This window comes from Artibeus jamaicensis, unplaced genomic scaffold, assembly GCF_021234435.1.
Source record: "Artibeus jamaicensis isolate MK-2021 breed Jamaican fruit bat unplaced genomic scaffold, CSHL_Jam_final contig_685, whole genome shotgun sequence".
Lineage (NCBI taxonomy): Eukaryota > Metazoa > Chordata > Mammalia > Chiroptera > Phyllostomidae > Artibeus > Artibeus jamaicensis.
The window spans coordinates 11,853,511-11,878,569 of NW_026521924.1; the positions used below are offsets into that span (position 1 = coordinate 11,853,511).

The window sequence follows — 25,059 nt, forward strand, 5'->3', positions numbered from 1 at the left end:
TTTATTCGACCGTCTGATATGGAGTCAAGTAACAGTGCGGAAGCCAGTCTGTGCAAACCGATGTGTCGCGATCAGGGCCCACGGTCTGTCACCATACAGTCTCTTGTTTCTTCGCCCATCCCAGGCCTGGACAGGCATCTGACCCCTTCCGGGGCTTTTTCCTCGCCACCGCACTGGACAGAGGCTATCAAGACCCTCCCCTGGCCAGCAGCCCGAGAGAAGGAAGCAGGAGCGACAAATCCATCCAGGCGGTCCCGGGAGGCGACTCGCCAGGCCATCGCGCGGTCCAGTCCGCAGTCCGCAGACCCCGGGCGCTTGCTGCTCCCTGGCGGCCGGAGCCGGAAGCCCGGGGACCCGGGAATTGCGCCTTCGACACTGCAAGCACCCAAGGGCACCCGCGAGTGACGGAGAGGCTGAGGACAGGGAGGGAGGAAGGGGGACGCAGCTGAAGGGAAAGAGAGCGGGGCCGGGGAGAGGCGCGGGAGGGATCGCAGGGCGGACCACACGCAGAGAGGGTGGACGTGGGCACCCGCAGCGAGGCTGGGGTAGCTGCCGCGGTGCTGGGGTGCGCCGCAGCACCCCACATTCTCCGGACCCCCAAAAGCCCGCTTGCCAGGAGCACAAAGCCCCTGTCCCCGGTGAGTGTGGCGTCACCTACCCCCGGCACAGGCCGCCCCCTCTCCTCCCCGGCGCTGCCCCTCCTCCGTCCCGCCCCCAGCGCCCAGTCGCGAGCGCCGCAGTGGCCGCCGCCTGCACCGCCCGGGCAGGGAGCCGCCGCTTCTCCCACTCGCCTAGGCACACTCGGAAAGCGCAGTGCGCGGGCGACCCGGCTCTTCATCCGACTCCACGCCGGCCTCGGAGAGCCCCTGCCGCTGCCCCTGCCGCTGCCCCTGCCGCTTCGCTCCGCTCAAGACCTGCAGCGCTCGGAAGTCAAGGGAACTTGGGCGGGACTCCGACGGTACCGGCGCGCGCGTCCGGACCAGAGCCCTGCGGCTATGCCCGGCGCCCCCCTCCCTGACAGTCACTTGTCCTGCGTCGGGGCCCGGCCCCCGACGGCCGCGCCTTGAGATGACTTTCCGCGATCTACTGAGCGTCAGTTTTGAGGGACCCCGCCCGGACAGCAGCGCCCCGGGTTCCAGCGCAGGCGGCAGCGGGGGCGGTGCGGGAGGCCCCGCCGCCTCGGAGGGCCCGGCGGTGGGCAGCGTGCCCGGGGCTGCCGGCGGCGGCGGCGTGGTAGGCGCGGGCAGTGGCGAGGACAACCGGAGCTCCGCCGGGGAGCCGGGGGCCGCGGGCGCGGGCGGCGAGGTGAACGGCACGGCGGCCGTCGGGGGTCTGGTGGTGAGCGCGCAGGGAGTGGGCGTGGGCGTCTTCCTGGCCGCCTTCATCCTCCTGGCCGTGGTCGGCAACCTGCTTGTCATCCTCTCGGTGGCCTGCAACCGCCACCTGCAGACGGTCACCAACTATTTCATTGTGAACCTGGCCGTGGCCGACCTGCTGCTGAGCACCACGGTGCTGCCCTTCTCGGCCACGATGGAGGTGCTGGGCTTCTGGGCCTTCGGCCGGGTCTTCTGCGACGTGTGGGCCGCCGTGGACGTGCTGTGCTGCACTGCCTCCATCCTCAGCCTCTGCACCATCTCCGTGGACCGGTACGTGGGCGTGCGCCACTCGCTCAAGTACCCGGCCATCATGACCGAGCGCAAGGCGGCCGCCATCCTGGCGCTGCTCTGGGCCGTAGCTCTCGTGGTGTCCGTGGGGCCTCTGCTGGGCTGGAAAGAGCCGGTGCCCCCCGACGAGCGCTTCTGCAGCATCACCGAGGAGGTGGGTTACGCCGTCTTCTCCTCCGTGTGCTCCTTCTACCTGCCGATGGCCGTTATCCTAGTTATGTACTGCCGCGTGTACATCGTAGCGCGCAGCACCACGCGCAGCCTCGAGGCAGGCGTCAAGCGCGAGCGGGGCAAGGCCTCCGAGGTGGTGCTGCGCATCCACTGTCGCGGCGCCGCCTCAGGCACAGACGGGGCGCGCCGGGGGATGCGCAGCGCCAAGGGCCACACCTTTCGCAGCTCGCTGTCGGTGCGCCTGCTCAAGTTCTCCCGCGAGAAGAAGGCGGCCAAGACGCTGGCCATCGTCGTGGGCGTCTTCGTGATCTGCTGGTTCCCGTTCTTCTTCGTCCTGCCACTTGGTGAGTGACGTCTTTCCCACCAGCCCCTTCCCTTCCTCCCTGGCCGGTGGCCGTGCCATCTAGGCACCCAGGCTTGGATAGCGCTCCCGGGGGGACGAGTGGCTCTCCACCTGAACGTGGAAGGTGGACTTAGCAACCTCCCTGGTCTCTTAGACAGCTGCGTGGCTCCGATTTGTGGAGGACAAACAAGAGGCTCTTCGTGCTTATAGGATTTGTTTTACAGGTTTCTAACTTTTCTGTCCTTCCCCCTCTTCATTGCCCATTACAGGCCTGGGCTCGATTTATACTCTGGACCCTGCTAAATATAAAGGTTGTGGAAACCCGGGAGGGCATTTGCCCATAGTCTCTGGTCAATAGGGTATGTGCTCATCCACATATTAACACACACACACGCTCCCAGATACCTGTCAACTCCCAGCGGTGGGCTCACAGGGAGGGTGGACCTGCATTCATTCAGGGGCAGCAAGCCCAGGCCAGTCAACATGCACATCAGCAGGCACCAGAAGCCACCTGCTTTGTCCCAGCACTCATTCAGTCTGGAAGCTGGCCCCATGCCGAGACCCTCCCCAGCCAGTGTCTGTGAATGCCCTGGGCTTCTAACTGCGACAGGCTCCTCTTAGAACTGTGTGTGGGTAAGAAGGAAGGGGAAAGAGGCAAATGATCCAATCGAAGGTTAATGTTGTTCTATTGTCATTTTCTAAATTTACTGAGTCCTTCAGCTCTTCTGGAAAACTCTCCCATGCCCCCCCCCCACAAGGGTCCCTGCAGTGCTGGGAGGCGGGCAGCTGTTCTCAGGGGCTTCCTCCCACCGCTGAGGGCCTTCCTGGAAGCCTCGAGGCTGGGTCAGCACAGGGGAGAGAAGAAGGGCATTTCTGCGGACGAATTTGCCCTGAGTCATTTCACCCACGGCTGCAGCCTCAGCAGGCCCGCGCTGGGGCCTCCCCTGCCTTCCCCAGTCCTGCTGCTTCCAAACGCTGCAGCCGAGTCGGCAAAGGGACAATGGCCTCCCTCCTGCTCCCTTGCAGGCCCTCTCCACACAGAGTGACCTTTATAAATTATAAATTAGTGCCGCTACCTACGAAAACCCCTCAATGCTTTCCCCACTGCCGTGGGGAAAAAAAATCCAGACTCTCTACCATGGCCTAGGAGAGGGTGACCTTCAAAGTTATTATTGTCCAAGCCAAAATGAAACACTAGGGATATTTGTGCTGGAGCCACAGGCATGGACCAGGACAGTGGGGACAAACCTGGGTGAGTGGTCCCTCTCTTTGCCCACATCCATCAATCACGCCCTTGCATTTGCTCTCCCCCCTGTCTGGCCCACTCTCCCCAACCCCTCCTGGCTAACTCCCCAACTTTCAGGTCTTGGCATAAATGTCCCCTCTTCAGTAATCACATCTGTGTGTCACTTGGTTTGGTGTCTGACTTCTCCCACTGGCCCAGCTCTGCAAGAGCAGGGTTATACTGGCTCTGTGGTCACCAAATCCACAGCACCCAGCACCGTGCCTGGCATGTGAAGAGCACTAGACCCCAGCAGCCAGGACCACAGGCTCTGGTGCCAGATGGCCTGGGTTCAAACCCCAGCCCCACTGCTTACTAGCTGTGTAACTTCCAGCAAACCCCTGAACTTCTCTTTCCCCATCTACAAAGTAGGGATGGTGGTGATGGTTATAATGACGACTTACAGGGGTGTTACAAGGTTTCAGTGAGATATCATGTGTGACTATGACGGTGGCACGTGGCCAGCGCCATGTGGGCTGTTGCTTTTCTAGTATATGCTCAATACGAGATAAGAAAGGAATAAACCACTGACTTGAAAATCACCCAGCCAGAGAGAGGGAGGGAACGGGGGAGGGGGAGACAAGTAGGGGCAGGAGAAAGTCCGTGTGGCCCGCCTTAGAAACCCACCACCACCCAGTATTTAGAGCCCCCCAGGCTCCTTTCCCTGCCAGCCAGCTCCTGCTCTGGCCTCGCCCGGCTGTGCCCTGTCGTCCCAGGTCCTCTCATCCCGCGGCCCCCCCACCGCCTCTCGGTTCACGCCAACCAACCCCCTGTAGGAAATAAAAAACCTGTGTGTAGTAGAACGCCACCTCCCTTCATGGCCTTTTCACCTCTTCTACAATTTTTAGCTACAGAACAATGCAGAGATGATAAGAAAACAATCCAGCGAATGCCCTTGTACCTGCAATCACCCATATTGAACGGATGCTCACACTGCGCCCTATCTGCCTCACATCCCTTTCTCTCTCTTCTAAGAAACAGGGCGCAGCCGCCACTAGGCTCCCTCCTCCTGCTCTCCTTTGCTCCCTCCCTGCCTCCCTCCCCAAAGGCAAACCTGGTATTCAGCACTCCCACACGTTTGTGTTCTTCCCACAAATATCAGTACCCATCATAATAATAATTTATTGTTTTGTGTGCCCTTGGGGTGTGTGTAAATCGCACCATGCCTTGTGCATCCATCTTCGTTTGCCCTTTTCCCCCACGTTGTGGCGCTGAGCTTTGCCCGCACCCATGCTGGCTCACACGGTGCTGCCTGAGAGGCTCCGAGGCGTGTTGACGCCGTCTCCCACCGAGTGTTCCCTGTCACTAATTCCTCACTGTCACAATCAACACTGCAAAAGGCTGCTGTTTTCTCAGGTCGAGATCACGTGTCCCCGCTCCCAGCAAGTCATTTCTAAATTTCCATGGCTTTTGCCCCTGGCTGGTACACACTGCCCTTTCTCGGCTGTCCCTCACACCTGGCGTGGGGACCCCAGGGGGGTGGGACGGGTGTCCCTGTCTCCTCCTTCCTACTGGTCCAGGCCGGGCCCAGCCTCCCAGGGCGTCTCCCTGAGTCCCAGAGCAGAGCCCATGGCTGCTGGTGGAGCCGAGCAGAGTGGATTCTGGCAACAGCAAACAGACAGGACAGAGGCCAAGCAGGGACACTGAGTATTCCAATTGCCATGATGTGGCTCGGTGGGCGGAGCAACAGAGAGAACTGGACAGAGCCTGAGTTAGGGGAAAGAGCGGCCTGAGGGCTCACAGGACGGACGAGGTGGCCAGAAGGATCTGACACCCCCAGCACTGCTCCCAGGCCTGGGAGGAGGAAGGCACCATTGAAGGAACAGGGAACATTCTGAACAGCAACTTTCTTTTTGAGGGTGGGGGGACGTGGCATCCAAGGTGGCCTTTTGGTAGGAGGTGCCGTGTGTGGTGGGGGTGGAGGGCATTGGGAACTTAGGTAAGGGGGCCAAATGGGAGTGGTTGCAGAAGCAGGAATGTGCAGTATGGTCTCCCAGAAAGAGGATGGGGGAGCAAAGGAAAGAGAGGATCTGGGGACAGGGCCTGGGGGAGCTCCCACTTGGAGGAAATCAGGAGGCAGAGAAGCAGGCAGCCGGGACTGGCACCTTTCCGCTCCCAGGCACCGGTCCCTACAGCAGGTGTGAAGAGCAGCAGAGATGAAGGGGTTAAGAAAGAGTAGTGGTTGCCAGCAAGGGCACAGGCCATGGGAACAGAACAAAGGCACCCTGTAGGGCCAAAACCCAGGGAGTGTCAGACAGACCCAGGATGCTCCCTACCTGCACCTCCAGACCCAAAGCCAAGTGGAAGCTGCAGGCACAGCTGCAGTAGTGACATAGCCAGTGAGTGGCCCCAACTGCCCAGAGGTCACCAAGGGCCCTAAGAAGGGAACTTGAGGTCCCAGAGGGACCTTGGCACAGGGAACGGTTGACTGCCATCTATAAACCTGAAACGTTGTGTCAGGCCAGAGCCACAGCAGAGAGAGGTACTGACGGGATGTCCTGAACCATGGGGACTTTGGGGGCCCAGGTCAATGGCCAAGAGAGATTGGGACAGAGACACCAGCCACCTAAAATCCTGAGGGGCCTGAAGAGGGGCTAGGGGTCATCCCCCACACCTCCAGCTGTCTCCTTTCCCCATAAGGAACAACTGGAGGGCATGTGGCGGGCGGGCAGAGGGTCAGCTCAATGAACTTGAGACATCACATGTCTGACCCTGTGATTTTGGGCAGCAAGCCCCTGCCTTTCCAGGACACCTGGGGAGCTGTATAAGGACATGAGAAATAGCACTCACCCTCGTGAGAGAGCACCCACCTGCCTGGTGGTCCATGCTGATGCTCAGCGGGGCTGTCTGCTCCGTGCAGAATGGCTGCACATCCCGGTTTGCCCAGGACACTCTCGGTTATGCATGTTGACCCACATGACTACTAGTAGTGCCCCCCTTCACCCCCAAAGATGTTCCAGTCTGGACGGCAGAGTACATGGCCCCAGTCCTGGGAGGAAGGGCTCTTGGCACTCCTGCCCATGACAGAAATGTACCTCCTGCCCACACTATAGCCAGCTGGAGCAGGACTGGGTGCCTGAGAAAATCACAGGACATTACAGAAAGGTCCCTTCTTATAAGAAACCTTTAGCCCAATGTCCAGAAGAAACCAAACTCGCAGAGCGTGTATGGAGACAGGCAGCAGTTAGGGCCTGCTGCCTGCAGACGTCCACGGAGGAGCCCCCAAAAGGGAGTCATGGCGGGGGTGGGGCATGCAGGAAGTGCACCTGATGAAAGCCTCGTGCCCCGGACACACAGTGCAAGGGTCCCCTCACCCACAGCCTTTTGGTGTAGAAATGCCAGTCACCCTCCCTGCAGGCAAGAGGGGGACAGAGGGACTGCAGAAGCACTGTCCCAGGCAGGAAAGTGCCCATCTGCGGAGAGCTCCCTTCCTCTCTCAGTCACCTCCAGAGGCCCCATCTCTCTTGACAGTCTCATGGAGGCTGCACCTCACTGAGTCTGGCTTTGGCCTGCCTGGCAAGTACCTGCAGCCATGCCCAGAGGTGGACCTGTCTACACACAGACACACAGAGTCCTGCCCCCCGTCATTCCTACCAACCACAGACCAATGCCCAGCTTGCACACTCAGCTCCCTTTTGTTCGGCAGGTCGCCAAGCCTCACTGGCCTCCTAGTTGGCCTCCTATTTGCCCTCCAAATGTGTAGAGTGTGTCAGTCACCCACAGTCACCCAAAGCAGCCTCAGAGGCTCAGAGCCCACGGCCCCTCCCAGATATGCCTCCAGGCATGTCAGCTACTGGGAGGCTCTGATATGGGAAGTCCTAGGACATCCTGGGACTCCAGCCATGTGTGACCCCATATAAGGGGCTCCCTCCCGTATGGTCAGCCTAGGTCCCATGATATTGCTGCCTCCCTGACCACCACCAGATCTAGTTAGGTGCTCCCTCATGCTCCAAACACTCTGCCATACCTTTGCAGAGTGCACAGTCAATATTCTTACATATACCACCAAGTGTGAGGGCAGAGAAAAATGGTGCACATATAGGCATAGAGGAGTGGAGGTGTTTGAGGGTCACCCTGTGGTTTGGAACACCTGGAATATAGAATCTATGAGAAGATAGGTCACAAAGTGAAGCAAGATCCCATCAACCCAATAGATAAATAAATCAAGGCATATTCATTGACTGGGCTACTACACACCTAGGAAAATGACAAACCTGATGCCCACAGCAATGTGGATGAGTTTCATGGACACTATGCTGGGCAAAATAAACCAGATCTGAAATTAAAAGCTAACACATGATATGGTTCTGTGTACATGACATTCAAAAGCAAATAAAGCTAATCGGCAGTGATAAAAATCAGGATGGTGGTTACATACATAAGAGAGAGAGACAGGCGGGTAGTATTCATCGGAAGGAGTGCAGAGAAACCTTCCAAAGGGTCAGGAATATTCTCTCTTGATCTGGGCAGTAACTACATTGGGGTATGCATACATAAAGTCATCAAGCCATATTCTTAAAATGTATGCACTTCATAAACTTATGCCTTAGTGAATAGAAGGAAAGTGGGCGCAGACCAGAGGAGCCACGCTGAGGAGCTGGTGTCCACGCTGGAAAGCACACTTTGGCGGCCAGCTGTGGAGGGTAGAATCAGCATGTGCATCTGCAGAGTGGTGGCCAAGTGCCAAAGGACCCATCTCCACAGGTTCCCTGCAGTCATGCAGGGGTCTCATGTAGGGGTCTACAGACACGAGGAGAGACATGGGGTGCTTCAGGTCCTCAGTAATGTCTACTCTATTCTGTCCCTTGCCCCAAAAACTTGAAGAAGGGGCTGCCATTACGTCTCCTCTCTGTGCCTGGTGGCATCTGGCAAGCAGTAGGTGCTGGGTCAATGTGCATAAAGGGAGGAAGTGACAGGACCCATGGCCTCTTCACGTCCTGCAGTGACAAGAATCTTGATGACAAAGCACGGCCCTCTTTATTTTTTATTATTTTATTTTATCATGAAAAGAATAGGACATGACATCTCTCTTAACAAATTGTTAAATGTCCAACACAGTATCATTAATTAGGTGCAATGTTGTACATCAGATCTCTAGACCTAAAACTTTATGCCTGCTGATTAGCAATGCCCCTCTTCCCCCTCCCTCCAGCCCCTCTTAGATTCTATGATGTGACTGCAGGCATACCTCATTTTATTGTGCTTCGCCTTTGTGCTTCACAGATGTTGTGTCTTTTACAAATTGAAGGCAAGACCCTCCACCAGCAAAAAGATCACATCCCGCTTTATTGCAGTGTTCTGGAACCAAACCCGCAATGTCTCCGAGGTATGCCTGTATCTTAGATACCTCACACAAGCAGAACCAAGCAGTCCCTCTGTGACTGGCTTATTTCCTTTAGAGTAACAGCCCTCTAGGTAAAGCCAACCATCCTTACTAGTGATACATTGGGGATGACCTCTCATTTATGTGACCTAAAAAATATTTTTAAAACAAAACAGCTAACATTTACTGAGTGGTTACTATGAATAAGAAGTGATCTAAGGTCAGGGGTTTTTTCCCATTTTTTAAATCATGGACAGTTTCAAACACATACTAAGTAGACAGAGCAGTATGATGATTCCCAGGGACCTGTGACCCAACAACAACAGCTATCAACCCAGGGCCAGTCTCCGTTCACCTTGACCCCAGCCCACTTTCCCACCACCACAGACTATTTTGAAGAATATCCAGACATCATTATCAGTTCATCCATGAATTCTTCAATATGTATTTCAGAAAATAAGTACTTTTTAAAATAACCATAATCCATTATAACAGAAAAAATAATTGTTAAATATGTACCTAGTGTGCAAATGTTGCCTATTGCCTCAAATTTTTAATTTGTTTGAATCAGGATCCAAAAAAGGTATGTCCATTGCATATGGCTGATATGCATCCCAGGTCTCTTTAACTGATAAGATTCTCCTTAGCCCACAGTCTGGGGATTGCATCCCCATAGTGCCATTTAATGTGTCCCTCCTTTCCCTGTACTTCCTATAAACTGGTTTGATCGGAATCAGGTTAAGTGTTTTGAGCAAGACCCCTTTTTTTGGTAATATTAAGATTGGTCAAGGGTTTAGGAGCCACCAGCCTGATCCATCCATTATAAAGTGTCCCATCAACCTTTCACCTGCTGGCTTTAGCAGCCATTAACCATGGCTGTCTTTATATCACTGGGACTTAGAGTGATGCCATCTGAATTCTGCCATCCCTGGTACATTTGTTCACTAAAATTCTAAAAAAGAATGTACCACTACTTGTTTGGTTACTTGAAACAGAGTCTGTACAGGAAAAGCTGATCAACCTCAACCTTGACCAAACCTTCAACTCCCTGCCCTTACCTTGCCCTCTGGTTAGTTAGGCCTTCCTTCCCAGCTACTGCCACGATCCATCATTTCATCTTCTCTTGCCATCTTAAATTCCCTCTCCTCCACCCACTTCTCTGAGCCCTAATCCTTGAATCTGACCATTCTCCCATGTGGAACACACTGGTGTGCTAGTAAATACTTCACAACTGGCTCTGGAGTGGGGGTTAATTTGTAGCACCTGCCCATTTCCGTGGTGAAAATATTCCCACTGTGATCAATTTCAAGCTACCAAGGAGACATGAGCTGGATTGTGAAGTTCCTAAAAATTTCACAATCAGATCTTGCGAACCAGTGTCTAGCTAAGCACTTGCTAAAGAAAAATCACACTCTCCATAAGCAGACTTCCTCCTCCAGGGTTTCCCAGAGGTCCTACATGTTCCGTTTTGGTTCTGAATCTCTCTCAGTCCCTTTCTGTCCTAAGGGATCTCTATCTGTTACTGCTCAGCCCTCCCTCTTTTCGACCTTTCCTCTGCCCACACACACAGCATGTAGATGAGTCCCAAGCTTCCCATAAAAAATTCACCCTCAACTCTGTGGCTCCTTCAACTCTGTGGCTCCTTCACCCTTAACCCCTCCCCATTTTCTCACTATGATCTTTCCTCCTTTTTACATATTTGCAAGAATATCCTGTGCTACTTACTTCTTTAAAAATATTTTGATATTAGTCTTTTTTTAATTTATCGATTTGTTTAGAGAGAGAAACGTCCCTTGTTTTTTGTTGTCCCACTTATTCATTGGTTGATTCTTGCATGTGCCATGACCAGGAATCAAACCTGCAACCTTGGCACATCAGAATAATGCTCTAACCAGCCAGAGTCTACTTTTATATTAATCTTAATTCTAAATGTCAGAGCTGGGACTGGAACAAAAGCCCCCTGGCTCCAGAGTCCTTTTTACTTCCTGCCAGGGTCAGAGGTCAGGCCAAGGCCAGGGTTCAGTTCAGGTCAGGTGGCAGCCATATTTTAAGCTTTAAATCTCACCAAACCCCTCAGCCCCTGCACTCATACACCAGGCTCAGTTTCCTGCTCCTTTATGCCCCAGACACCGGCCACAATGGGGTTCTGAGCATTGCCATAGGAGAAAGTCACTTTCTGGGTGACCTCATCCTCTCATAGACCCCAAAAGACTCCCAGAGCCCTTGAGCCCATCCCTCAAGGGAAAGTCTCTGCCTGGCCCCACCTGAGCCCTGCCCCATCCTGCTTCATGAGCTATATGCTCCACCCAAAAGTTCTGCTGCAAACGCTAGAGGATTGTCTGCCCTCCTTTTGCTGGGTGGTAATCCAGCCCAACAGAGTTCCTGGGCCCCTGAGAGCTGATATTGAGGCCTGGTGGACAATGCCTGGCAGCTGAGTGCTGGGACTTCCAGAGAGAGTGACCACTGCTTGGAGACCTCCCCTCCACTGGCATAAGCACTGATCAGCTCAGACCTGTGAGCCATTGGTCCATGCAGCCCCAGAGCTGAGAGGCTCATGCTCTAATCAGGGTCCAGTTCAGCTGAACATAGGAGCCATTTGGCAGAGGTCAGCCTTGGGCGCTCAGAGCTTGGGGTTTGGCTACTCCAAGGCCACAGATCAGGAAATAATGAGTGGGACCCAGAGTAGGACTCGGGACAGGTCTGTGACTCATCTTCCTACCTTGGGCTTCACCAGCCAGCCTCCGTGGCTCTAGGACCGGCCCCTCACCCCCGACTAATGACGGAGGGAGTAGGGAAGGGAGAAGGCTGGTGCAGCCTGACATTTCACAGTTTGCTGCAAGTTTTGAGTAAGACTGGCTGTGAATTCTGACTTTCTGCCAAGAAAGAACACGTTCCCTCCTAGTGAGTCCAAAACAGTGCTATTAATCACACAGTCCACCCCTTGGCATCAGAGCTGTCAATCTTCAGTGAGGCTTGGCCACATTGGTGACCATGAGCCTTAACTGGTATCTCAGCATCACCACCTGGGCCTGGCCATTCCTGTTTCTTAGGAGAGGGGACTAGACTGTGATGACCCAGGCTGCAAATACTTGCCCCACCAACCTCACAGGCTGCTGCCTCAGTTTCCCCAACAATGTGTAGGCCAAACTGTCCCAGCCAACATGCCAGAGAGCAGGCCCACCTGCTAATACAGGGCAAGCCCTGCCACTTCTGACCAACAATGTCTGCCCACCCGACACATTACGTTAGACTCCTGACAAAGGCATTCCAATTTGGGAGTAGGGGAAGGCAGGTGGGAGCAAGCTTGATGGAGACTCACATGAGAGAATAAGGTCAAGGAGCAGAGTGAAGCAACGATCTTTCTCCTGCATCCATACTACCTCTCCTCATTGGCAGGTAAATGCAGCCACTACCCTGCTCCAACATGCCTGTTGAGTAGAGACAAATGGGCACAGGTGTGCACACTCATGTCCTGTGTTTTCCAGCAATAGGCAAAAGAATTGGTACAATGATGAAGGCGTAATCCCACCATTGTAGGTTGCGAAGCAAGCGAAATGGCCTGAAAACATGGCCTTGAGTGTCTTGGGTCCCATGCCTAGAGGCAGAGCCTACATAAGAACAGGGTTTTTTTTATGCAAGTGATGGACCGAGGGCAGCTCTCGGGAGGCACCTGTGAGGAAGGGAAGGCAGTGGGCTAGGGCAGGAGAGAGCTAACCCAGGGTATGGTCTCAAACTCTGGCCTCAGCCTGGTCCCACTGGAGCCCTGGAGCAAGATCAGCAGCACAGAATTGTACCACCTGGAGGCAAGGAAGCTGGCCTTCTCTGTCCCACATCAGCCTGTCCCTGGCTGTGAACTGCCCCTTGGTGGTATCTCCTGGTTGAAGCAGCTCCCACTGGCTGAGAGCAGTTCTCCACAAAAGAGGATACTGTGAGCCTTCACAGCCAACATTCACAGCAGCTAGAAGCTGGGGGCACCTTGACAGGGCACCAGCAGCATCTACTTCAAACCTTAGAGGTGACTTTTGAGCAAAGGCTTGAAGGAGGGGAAGGACATAGCCAAGAAACTTGGTGTTCCTCTTAGGAGGTAGAGGTCAGTTTGATGCTCTCTCCTGAGAAGTGGTTCCTACAAACAGGCAACAACCCAGCTCTTGTGAGTGTTCTGGATGGATATGCATACACAGTAGCCAAACCTGATGTGGCAGCCCCCACAAGGCACCCTTGAGGTCATACAGAAGGCCAACAAATGCCCCCTAGCCTGATGGAAGCAGAAGTAAGATGTGCTCAAGAAATATACAGTCCAGAAACTACTACCACCTCCCCAGATGCCCAGGGGAGTGGGGTTAATCACAGAAACACTCCTAGAGAAAGTAGTTCCAGGCAAAGTCTGAAGCCAGGGAAGATACCCGCTATGGTGGGGGGGGAGCATCATGGCCTGGCCAGCATGTGAAAGCCCAGAGCTGGGGCTGGTGCAGCTACCAGAGAAAAAAAGCAAGTGTGTGTGGTCTGACCACCAAGATCTCTGGAAGAGCAGGGGAAGTTCTATTTCTATCTTTACATGATGATACAGGAAGGCCAAGGGCTTTAGGGCTAGACTGACTCAAGTTCAAAACTTGACTCTGCCCCTTGCCCTCTGGAGATAAATAAATCTTTCTGCACAGTGGAATGGCAGTGCCATGAAAATGAAATGAAAGTACTTACAGGACCCAGAACGGAGCCTAGTAGGTACTCAGCACTCAGAAAAGCATTTCCTTCCTCCTCACTTTAGAGGCCACCTAACCAAACACCACTTATTCATTCATTCAACAAATATTTTACAGCAACTGCTCTGGGTCAGGCTGGGATGAAAAGAATAATTATTCCCATCCCTGCCTTCAAGAAAGCTAAAATCTAGTGGAATCAATAGAGCAATCATCTACTTTAGTAATTAGAGTAGAGGCATTCATGACCAAGTGTAACCCAGGTTTGGTCAAGGAGGATGCCTGACCCCAGGCTGGAGGGGCAGGTGGGAGGAAGCAGAAAGCACCGTGGGAGCAGTAGGGACCAAGCAGAAAGGCCAAAGGGGCCCAGCCCTGTGAGAAGACCTGCGTGTGGCTTCATGTGGCCTAATTTGGAGAGAGTTAAGATGAAGACAGCACTGGGTCCTAAAGAGCCTTGGATGCAACACAAGAAAGTTTGGGCTTATTCCTCAAAGCCCCCAGAAGTCACTCACAGTTTTCAGAGGGAAAAACAGAAAACCTTACAACTTTTTTTATTTTAGAAAAAGCATCCAGCATCTGTGTGCAAAATGGAGAGGACAGGGGACCACTGGGGGCTATCAGAGCCTTGCAAACCAAATGAGATGCCAGACTCAGGAATGATGTGAAGAGATGGACCCTAACTGGAGACAAAGTTGAATGCACTGGACATGGTGACAAGTTGGACATGTAGGGCAAAGAAGAAGGACTCATTCATCAAGTATTGAGCACCTACTATATGCAGTGTGCTCATGAGGTCTTCCAGGTGATACGAGGATAATACCAAGAAAACAGGTGCAAGACCTGGCCCGTGGAATGTGGGGAGAAAATGATGGCCACAGTGAAGAATAACTCAAATAGTTTAGGGGCAGGTGATGGGTGCTGTCAAAAACAGTAGAGCCGGTTGAGAGGAATGGGGAGCACAGGAGGTGAGGAGAGGACACTGCAATTTTAAATGGGAAGTCAGAGAGAACTTACTGCCTTCACAAAACTCATAAGGGCACTCCTACATCCAGCAGTGGGGACATGAGGAAGAGGCAGCAAAGGAAATTGACAAGGAGTCAAAAATCCAAGAGAGTGGCACCCTGGAAGCCGCGGTGAGGTGACAAGTGTCCAGAATGTACAAGAGAAGTGTCTTCAGGTTGGGGACCTGTGTGGGTTGGGGCTGTGAGGCAAAGCAGTGGAATGAAAAGCAGGTAGGGAAGAGGAGACGGCAGGCATGGATAAAAAGGGTGACGAGACTGGGGGCACAGCTGAGACAGAGGCAGTGGTGGGATGCAGGGTGCAATAGAAAGAGAGGGGTCAGAATGTACGCAGCACCTATGATGTGACAAACATGCTGTGAGAGTTACCATTTAAGGTTAAGGTAGATGGGAAGCTTAGAAGTGGGTAGATACGCTAGGGCAGGTGTGAGAGGCGCTGTACAACTAACTTTGCTCACTTGGGAAGGGATGCAGTGAGGAAGGCTTCCAGGAGGAAGTGCCATGAAGCTGGCACTACCAGGTGAAGAAAGTGGAAGGGCATCCAGAATGATCATGTGCCAAGGGCATGACTAAGGAGCCTGCCGTGGCTGGAGGACAGTGAGACGTCAGTGTGGCCACTTATCTGATGCCTGTAAGGACAAAAGTGAGATCACAGAGAGAAGCAGGAACCACAAGAGAAAGGAGAACAAGGAGGTGATGCTGGGCTCCAGGACAGAGAGGTGGGAAGGTAAGGAAGGGCATCCTACGAGAGCCTCTGGTTCGAATAACAGCTGCCAAGACTACTTAGCACAGCTGGGCTTCGTGCTTTCAAAAAAGCATGGGCAAAGTGGGAGCCAACTCAGGCAGAAAGGGGGACTGCCAGGTACTGGGAGAAAGAGCCCACAGCTTCCCATTGAGGCTTTCCTGTATCTGTGCTACAGGTGCTGGCAAAGGTGTGTGCTGGGCAGCTGGAGAGGGATGCAGAGGCAAGATAGGTGGGACAGCTGGTCGACCCAAGAGCCATAACTCAGAATGGCTGGGGGAGGAAAAAGCTGAGAGTGGCCAAGAAGGAGCTTGTTCCACTGATGCCCCCACAGCAGGGCTGCATTGCAGGGACAATGCCTGTGAGCCAAGTGCCCATCCTCAGGGGTCTCAGGACAGTTCCTCATCTCATCTCTGACATGCAAAGGGAAGGAAAGTGCCTGCCCACAGTCCTCTCTGGCCCAGAGATCCTTGAGAGAGGCTATACACTGAGAAAAAGGGGAGGCAGGGAGGCACAGGGGAGCCTGCATGTAGCACTCTAAGCAGACACAGTTGTGAGACTCAGAACTGCCAATTATGAAGAGAACAGGAAATGTCCCTTGGGAACTACTGCTTGTAGAAGCTGGAGCTCAAAGCACAAATGTCTGTATTTTCCAGGCAAGATGTCTGTGCACTGTGGGCAGAGAGCAAATAAAGTTGTGCAGATGCTGTTGGTGCCTCGCCCACCTCCCTCAGACCTTCAGTGCACTAGTGGGCTAACTTCCGCCCAAGCACCTGCCTTCGTCTCTCTGCCCACCAAAATCCTCCTTGTTCACACACACAGCAGGTAGGAGGTGTGGAAAATTAACCAATGACTTACAGGAGTGGTGTATAGACACCCCACATCCCTCACCCCATTGGTGGGAGGGGGCAAGGAAATGAATCCAAGGATCCCATTCTCCACTGTCTCCCAGAGTTCCCAGGAATTCCCTAACACCTGTTATTGGCTTTCTTCTCTTCCCTGTCTTCTTCCCACTCCACTACTGGTGTTTCATTTACCTCTCAAATTAACAACTTGCATTTGAATCCTTGTCTCAGGGTCTGCTTCTGGGGGAGCCCAAAGTAAGACAGAACACCAGCAGGACACAGTAGGAAAATTGGGGGGGGGGTGCTGAAAGGCTGTTTGAATCCCAGCTCCAACCATGTAAGGAATCCCCAGCTGGCAGCAGGCTTCCACACAGGTTGGTTGAGAACAAACTAGAGAATGAGTGGTTACAACAAGGCCCAGCTCATACAGTGTGCCATGTCACCCACCAATTCAGACCAAAACCACACTGATATCAGTGCCCTTTGGCTGGTGTCAGGCTTTGTCGCTGAAAGCATAGTCCACTGATTTGTCATCCTGGGCTAAATATAAAAAAATTGTGGGCTGAGTCAGAGAGTTATTTTCAGCACTCTGTCTTACTTTGCAACCATTGAGGGATGCCATTCGGAGAGCTGCTTTCCTGGAGGCGGGGGTGAATCCTGGTGGGCCCCATAGTCCAGGGACCACTACCCAACTCCTCTCCTAGGGGATATCGTCTCCTCAACACACCTGACTGATGTCCCGGCCTCCCCCAAATCTATCGGGCCCAGGCTTCTGTTTCTGGCCGCTCTGCAGAGCTGGTAAATGGGTCCCTTCCAGGCCTGAGGTCTCCTCTCTCGAAAGCCACAAAAACAGGGAGAAGGGGAGTATTTATTAAGAACTTAAGTTCTAGACCCTGAAATTCATGAACCTTCACAAAATCCCTGCCAGAGAACTATTACTGTCTGGACTTCACAGAGAATGAGACTTAGCTAACCAAATAACTTGCTCAGGGTTCTATGACCATGGTGCTAAAGGCCCGTGCCACGCGATGCTGCAGGACCTCTCTCTTCTTCCAGGTGTCTCTTAGCACCTGGATTCTCTGTATGGTGAGAGGTGGGTGATATGCAAGGGCCCCAGATACCTCTGCCCCCTCAGTTAGGGAGCCTGCTCTCTTTTCTCTGGGGGGAAGGGAAAGAGAGAGCAGGTCCCATGATTCGTCAAGGACCCCTACCCCTGCTCTGTTCAGCCTCCTGGGCACCAGCAGCTTCTGCCAGGAATGGGACATTCCTGCCACCTACCCTCTACCTCTGCTGCTGCTGCTGCTGCTGACCAGTGAGGCTGAGAGAGTGGCCTTCGCTTCCTGGATTGTGCCTTTGAGTTTTGTCAGATACTTTTTTGGAGACAAGACTCCTTCAGGTCCATGCCGGAGATGCCAGGGGAGAGGTTTACAGGAAGGTCTTCCTGGCACAGCTCAGACCCCAGTGCCCCTACCTCACCCCCTCCCGCCTGGCACTGCTCCCTCAAGCCACCCCAGAAGCCTTTCTTGGCCACTCCCCCTGGGACAGCCCTGCTGTCCTGAATTCCCACACCCATGGGCATTGTTTACTGAGGTTTAATTCTAGGTCCTAAATCTCACCTGCTTAAAAATATCCAGGGCTTCTGACCACAAAATAAAAGCTAAACTTCCCAGAGCCCTTCTGTCCCAGAGAAGTTTTCTGAACATACCCTATGTGGCAATCCCAGGCCCCAGCCTTGTCACTCTCCTGCCCATCTGTCCTGTCCACTCCTACACCCTCCGTCTACCTATCCTGGCTGGCTCCTGGCCATTCTCTGAGACCCCTGGGAGGTCACCACCGCACAGGCTGAGCACCACCATCACCCCACCTGCGTACCCATGACATCTGACCCACGTTACTCGCAGGGAACAGGGCAATGTTTGACGTGAGCTCAGCGCAGTGCCTGGCATGGGGCAGAGCCTCGGTCAGCATGGATTGCGGGTTTTTACCATTTTGGGGCTAGGGACTATTTAAGAGCCTTTCTCAGGGCCACGCTTTCAAATGCACTAAATAAAATCCAAAGGACTGCAAGTAAAACTGATTTGATGGAACCTCTTGCCAAAATATTTTTAAATGAAATTTGTGATGTAGTCATCAATGTGCCTCTCTGCTAAGGCATGAAATAAGGTCTAGCGGTGCATTCCAATGACCATCCTCTCCAAGTGGTGAGGAGCACGGCCAACATTTCAAAACAACTGCAACAACCGAATGTGATAGAAAAATATCCGCAGGACCAGCGAATATTAGATTGAGCTTTAGGAAACGGCCAGTGTTGCACCAGTTTTGAGCTACAAAAACTGTAATTTCATGTAGCTTTACCTAATTCTACTTCAGTTTTTTGCCTACCCTCCTTGTTGAGGGCAATACTCAGTTTCAGGTGGTTGTGAGTAAAACTGAAGATGACCCTTTTTCCCCATCCAAGTTCATGGACCCCCTCGAATTATATCAGGAACCGTTTGGGGAGAGATACCTTGATAGCCGCCAGTTGATCACTTAGCCAGGGCCCCGGAGTTCGAGGAGGGTGGCCCCTTGGCGTCCAGGGGCTTCCTGAGCCTCCGTCCTCCCTGAGCATCTCTCTAACCCACCTGGGTCTCCGTTCCCTGCAGGTTCCCTGTTCCCGCAGCTGAAGCCCTCCGAAGGCGTCTTCAAGGTCATCTTCTGGCTCGGCTACTTCAACAGCTGCGTGAACCCGTTCATCTACCCTTGCTCGAGCCGCGAGTTCAAGCGCGCCTTCCTCCGCCTCCTGCGCTGCCAGTGCCGGCGTCGCCGGCGCCGACGCCCCCTCTGGCGCGTCTACAGTCCCCACTGGCAGGCCTCCACCGGCGGGCCCCGCCCCGACTGCGCCCTCGGCCCGGGTGCCGCGCTCCCCGGGGCGCCCCTGGCTCTCACCGAGCTCCCAGCCTCAGGCTCCCCGAGCATGCCTGAGGTGCAGGCTGCCGCCGCCGGCTGCGGAAAGCCGCCCCGCGCTTTCCGTGAGTGGAGGCTGCCTGGACCGTTCCGGAGACCCACCACCCAGCTGCGTGCCAAGGTGTCCAGCCTGTCGCACAAGATCCGCTCCGGGAGCGCGCAGCGCACAGAGGCCGCGTGCACCCTGCGCTCGGAGGTGGAGGCTGTGTCCCTTGGCGTCCCCCACGATGTCGCGGAGGGCGCCACCTGTCAGGCCTGTGAACTGGCAGACGACAGCAACCTCCGGGAGACTGATATCTAAGGATCCCTCCCCCCTCTCCAGCTAGGCTGGGGGTGAGGGTGTGCTGGGTGGGGGCGGAAAAGGCAGGGTGAGGACGAGGGCGTGGGGAGGGAGGCTGGCTTTGTTCAAGTGGCCCATGCGGACCAGGGACTCGAAACTGAGGCGGGAGTGGTGCCCCGGAAGGGTAGAATTTTATGGGCCCCCACGTGGACACAGTTGCCCCAGCTCCTCCTTTCGGAGGGAGGGGTTGCGGAGTCCATAGAGCCATTTGCTCCCAATCTCTTTGACAAACACTGCCCCGTTCATGCCTGGAACCCTGGGTGGACAGCCCCAAGTATGGCCAGGTAGGCCTGTCCCTCCTCTTGCGGAGAAAGGGGCGGGCGCAGAGGCCCTGCTTGGCTGCCCCGCCGCCTCCCTAGGGAAAAGTCGTCGGGGCCAGGGCTTCTCGATGAACACCGGTCCTCCTTACTGCCGGCTGGAGGAACCTTGAGGACCTGTCCCCGCCATCCACAGTTTTGGTGGCAGATTGGACGACCATTTTACAGGCCTGTTGTATTTACCGGTGGACGCGCTCTCCCCTACCGGAACTCCGTGCGCACCCCCCCCCCCGCCCGCATCACCTGGCCCTGCCCCTCCTTACGTCCTCCAAGGGCCTTACTGTTTACACTCTGTACATAGCTCGTTGTGCCTGTGCCCATCACCTCTCGCCGGGATCCGGAGCCGTCAAACGGGGAGAACTTTATTTGTCATTTTGAGACATATTTATTGGTAAGAGTACTTCTATTTTGTCCAAACTGTGCAAACTGTCCCTCTTTAGCTTATAGTCTATAAAGAACTTCTTTTTTTTTTTTCTTTGTTTTCTAAAATGTTTCAAGTACTAAAGGCCTAGGACTGGATAGAGCGGGGGTTCGTTCACCTTTCTGGTTTCAACTTAACTGTCTCTCTACCCAGTGGCTGCTGTCCTTTGGGACTTGTAGTCTGACCAAAGGACTCCAGAGGGGAGGTTGTTGACTTTTAAAATTCACATGATTAGTCTTGGACCTGAACAGTAATCATCAGCACAAATTTTCAGTTTGTCAGTCTCCCCAGGTGTACCTAAGACACTCTGAGGGCCTCAGTGGAGAAGGCAGCCACCGGCTAAATGGGAGAAACATGACAAGAAAAAATATGCAAATCCAAGTAGGCAAGTGTACATGGTGAGTGAGAGAATGCCTACCTAGAAACCATGCCTATTAGCCCAGAGCTAACCATGCTTGTTAGCTCCGGGGGGCACACTGGGGGCGGCCCCTGTGATCTCCCAGAGGTGGGGGTGTTGGTCAAATCAGGGGTCAGCAGTGGAGCAGACCCTAGTCTCAGAGGGCTGAACACTGGGCTCCTGGTCAGGGGTCAATGGCAGGGGAGGGTCCCTGAGCAGGGTAAACATTAGTTACCCCATGCCAGAGAAGCTGAGCCCCCAGAGGGTCAACAGTGGGGGCAAGGGAGCAAGGTGGGGAGGGAGTCTTCAGAAGGATTTTATCGGTAGGTGAGGGGACCTCCTCGCCCCCATGAGAGTAGGCATGGAGGCAGGCGGTACACACAGCTCGGCCAGTACTTTCTGTCGGCATGATGATGAATCGGCAAACCATGTCCGATGTTCAAGCCTCAGCACCCGTCTCCTGGGCACAGAGGCCCTCTGCACACAACTACCTCCTCCTGCACCTACCACACCAGGTGTGGAGCCTTCAGAAAATGGCAGAGGGCTGCAGAGCGCCCAGAGGAGGCGCACTACAGCAGAGGCATTCAGGGACCCAGCTCTAAGCATCAGTTAAGCACTGAGCTGCTAAGCTCCGGTGCAGAACCTGCCAAAAAAGTGGTAGAGTGGCCAAGAAGAATGGAGAGCGTAGCAACAGCCCTTCTGGAGGAGGGAGCCTTTTGCAAGTGATTTGGGGCATTTGGGAGAGGGGCATTCACTGCACTGTTTCCTAGGTCCTCGGTGCCCCAGCCTCCCATCCTGGCCCACACGACTCATTAAACACTGTCCCTAAAGTGCATATTAAACAACGGGGCCTTTGTCTCCAGGTAGCCCCTGTGAAATGTCAAGGTGACTGGAGGGGTAGGGGAGACTCAGTACCCATCAAAATGGGAACAGGAGTTCCTTTTCACAACCCTCAAGAAATGAGAATGTCTGTTGGTGAGAAAAGCATAGTCCTGTGAGATGTGACAGGGAAAAAAAGAGAGTCTCCAAAGACATTGACATTTGTCCAATTGCCCCCCCCCCCCACCCCTTACTAAGCCTCGTTCCTGCTTCCCACCCGAAACCTCTAGCTCCAGTCCACCCTCCTCTCAGGCTGGGCTCTTGCCACCCATCTTGCTTTGCTTCCCACACTCTTCAGGACCTCTGTCCCCAGCATTCCACAGAGCCACTTTTGTGAGTCACCTGGGACCTTTCATTTCCCTAATCTCCTCCCCTAATCCGTCTCTACTGCCACCCACACTTGTGGCCACTCCCACTGGCTGAAAAGTTCCCCTCCTGCCTGAGCCACGCCCCTGGGATCTCCTCTGGTCCCCTGACCACACTTTCACCGACTCCTGCGCAGGCGCCTTTCTCTGTCCTTAAATGTCCCCCAGGGTTTGCTTCTTCCTTTTCTGCACCCTCCACACAATCTCATCCACTCCAAATCATCTCAGTCTCAGATACAAATGGCTCCCAAGAGTCTGACTGTAGCTCCCAATGTGTGTCTGGATGACATCCAAACACCCCGAATGCAAGCCCACTCACCTTCTGCAAAGCCATCTCATCCGCTCCTTGCAGGCACGACAAGGCCACTGGTGCTGGAGCTTCTGGTTCCCCATGGCCCTGAGCCTGCCCCCACACCCTTTCCATGCCTCATCATCTTCCCAAGGTCTCCCTCCCAGATCCGCCACCCAGAACCAATCCCAGAGCATTCATTCCTCAGTCTTCCTGGTAGCTCACACCCAAATCACCCTGGCCTACAGCAGTCCAGTGTTAGAATCCATATCTGTGTCCTTCAGGAGTGGGCTGTCCCCAGGGCTGCTCAGGACTGGTGTGAGTGCTCGTTAAATATTGGATCTATGGATCCGCTGACCCTTCCCTGCGACCCTGCCCACCTGGTAGCTGATTTTTGCAAGACCCTCACCCCATCTGATCCCATCAGTCCCCAAGAAGCTACAGCCTGTAACTTCCCCCAGGCGGAGAGCCAGTTGAGCCCTGGACCTCTGCAGGAATACCTGCCCTGTGTGCCTTCCAGCCCACCTAACACTCCCACCTGGAGCCCCACCTCCCTGCACGCCTCTCCCCACCACCCCACTCCAGGTGCTGACAGGCACTAAGGAAAGGTTGGGACCTTGGTGGCTGTCCCCTCAGTGACCTGTCAGAGCTCTGACTCCTCAGTGCCCTCCTGACCCTGTTTCTATTCCCATCCTTTAGCTCCCCCCGCCCCACCCCCACCCCCCCTCAGGGGTTACATACTCACCATGCACTTGGAAAGAATTTCTTTCTTTTTTTTTTTTTAATTCCTTTGGCTTTGGGAAGCACAAAACCAGATGCTTATAAAGGCTAAACTGGTTCTCTACTTGGAATAGCTCTCTGGGGAGCCTGGTGGACCCAGCTGGTACTGGGAGTGGGGTCTTTGGGGAGTGCTGCATTCTCCTGCTGGATTGGGCTGGCATGTCTTCCCTTTCCCCACCGACCCCTTGGCAGAAGCAGGGAAACAAAGGAAAGCTGAATAGGACCCCGGCCTACATTCTCAAATTGCTCTGATCCGGGGGCCAATGAATTCGACATTGCAGGGAGAACTTAGAATCAAGAAGAAATCTAGAAACTGGAGCCATGACAGGCTGAACTTTCAGAGCCAAGAGCCAGGAAGAGGGATGCACTGGAGGCAGCTTCAGGGACCTCCCCCTGACATTTGTGGAAGTCCTTCTGTTACCAGTGGAGTTAGAAGTTAGACCTCAGTCTTTGAGTTGGGCTAAGAAATAATTCAGAGCCAAAAACTCAAATACAAGTGAAAGCTTATTTATAAAATCACAGAAGTAGAAGAAGTGAGCCAGCTGGGGCTGTGTGGACTCGGGGAACAAGTTACAGGGGCAAAAGAGGGGTCCTTGGAGATCAGGAGAAGGAATGTAAAGGTAATGCCCCTGAGAGAAGAGGTGGAAGGCGAGGAAAGAAAGAGAGAGAGCGTTAGGTCCCTTGTCTCGAGGGTTTTTAAAGGCAGGAGTTTTAGGGGAGGTCCCAGGAGAGGATCTCAACAGACTACTCATCAGCTTTCCAGGTGTGTCCTTTCAGGGTCTTGGTCTCCACTGATTGGTTGACACTAGGGTCAGGGGTCATTAGTCATGACAGCCGGTCCTGGTGTCAGCCATGCACAGCATTGCTTCTTCTGGTTTTGCTGCCTTATGGGCCGGGAGTTGAAACACAAATGAGGCCTACACATCATCCCTAGTTTGACTAAAAATCTGTCTCTGTGGTCAACAGACCCAGGGCTCTGTTCCTAAGATTATTTAATGTGGGTCAGACCCTCACTGTCCTGAGTGCTCAGTGCTGGGGGGAGTGGTCATATGAGGGCTTGTATGGAGTCGTATGAGGCTATTCTGCAGCCCCCTTGCTCCTCCTCTAAAGGGTCTGAACCTCATGACTAGTGATACGCCAGGTGCAAAGGGGTCACCCTGGGGCAAGGTCCTAGCCTATTATACTTATTTTCCCAGTTTTGCCCACTGCCAGGTGCCTGGGACTTTCTTCCCTGGTAACATTCCCCGCCTGTCCTATCGTTTCTGCTCTGCGCATGCCTGTCTAACTGCGGACTCTAACACTTCCAGGGTTCTTCATTCGCATGACTCTGCCATGCTGTCTGCCACCAATTTCTAAACCAAAGGGGTCCCAGGTCCCATTCCTGAGAGAGACTCAGACGGGCCTCACTCATCTTTTGAACCAAGCCACATAAGCTGGTCAGTGACCAACCTATGGATTGACTCATTCAGAGACAAGTCTGAATAGCTGGGCAGGCAGATGGGAATGGGACAGATCATGTGGCACAAAACACAGCTGACTGGGTACCAGTGTCTGTGGACAGAGTGATTCTCCTAGATGGGATAGCAGAGGAGCAGGTAATGATTGGCATTTCCAGCAGACTGGGTCTGTTGAGAATGCAGCTGAAGTCACCAGGAAGCTGATCAATAGCTGAGTAAACATGGGTTGTTACACATGGAGAGAGATCTATCATGGAAACAGAGGCAAGATACACAGGGAGGTGGAGCCCTGGCCTGGGACACTCCCTCCTTCCATCTAAAAGGCTCACGCTTCCCAGCCTTTTGAAGTCAGAGAAGATCAGGCAGAGTGGGGGAGTTTTAGATGAAGAAGGTGATGTCAGCCTTCACCTAGGTTCACTGGGCTGTGTAAACCATGGCAGGACTCTAGGTTTCCCTCCAAGTGAGGTGGGGCTATAGGAGGGCTTGAGGAGAGAAGTAACAGGACCTGACCCTGGGTGAATAGGGCCCCTCTAGCTTTTGTGTTGGGGGAAAGAAAGAGAAAGAGACCAGAGCAGAAGCAGGAGAGCAAGTTAGAGGGAGGGTGGCAACCACAACAATCCAGGCAAGAGATGATGGGCCTTTGGTCATCGGCCACACGGATGGAGATAAAGGATAAGAAGAGGTAGATTCTGGAGATTTTGAAGATGGCATTTCCATGTAACACACCCACGTCCATCATTCCCAATCTACCATCAAGACCTGCTCGCCTTGTTAGGAGCCCTTCA

At 53.9% G+C, this 25,059-nt stretch overlaps 1 protein-coding gene across 1 annotated transcript; it reads left to right on the forward strand.

The window, feature by feature from the left end:
• Positions 1-20,159, forward strand: ADRA1D (adrenoceptor alpha 1D). The gene is made up of 2 exons (XM_037147840.2): positions 1-2,179; positions 18,729-20,159. The coding sequence occupies exons 1-2, from the start codon at positions 1,069-1,071 to the stop codon at positions 19,328-19,330; spliced, it is 1,713 nt and encodes a 570-aa protein (XP_037003735.2). The 5' UTR covers positions 1-1,068; the 3' UTR covers positions 19,331-20,159.
• Positions 20,160-25,059: the final 4,900 nt, after the last annotated feature.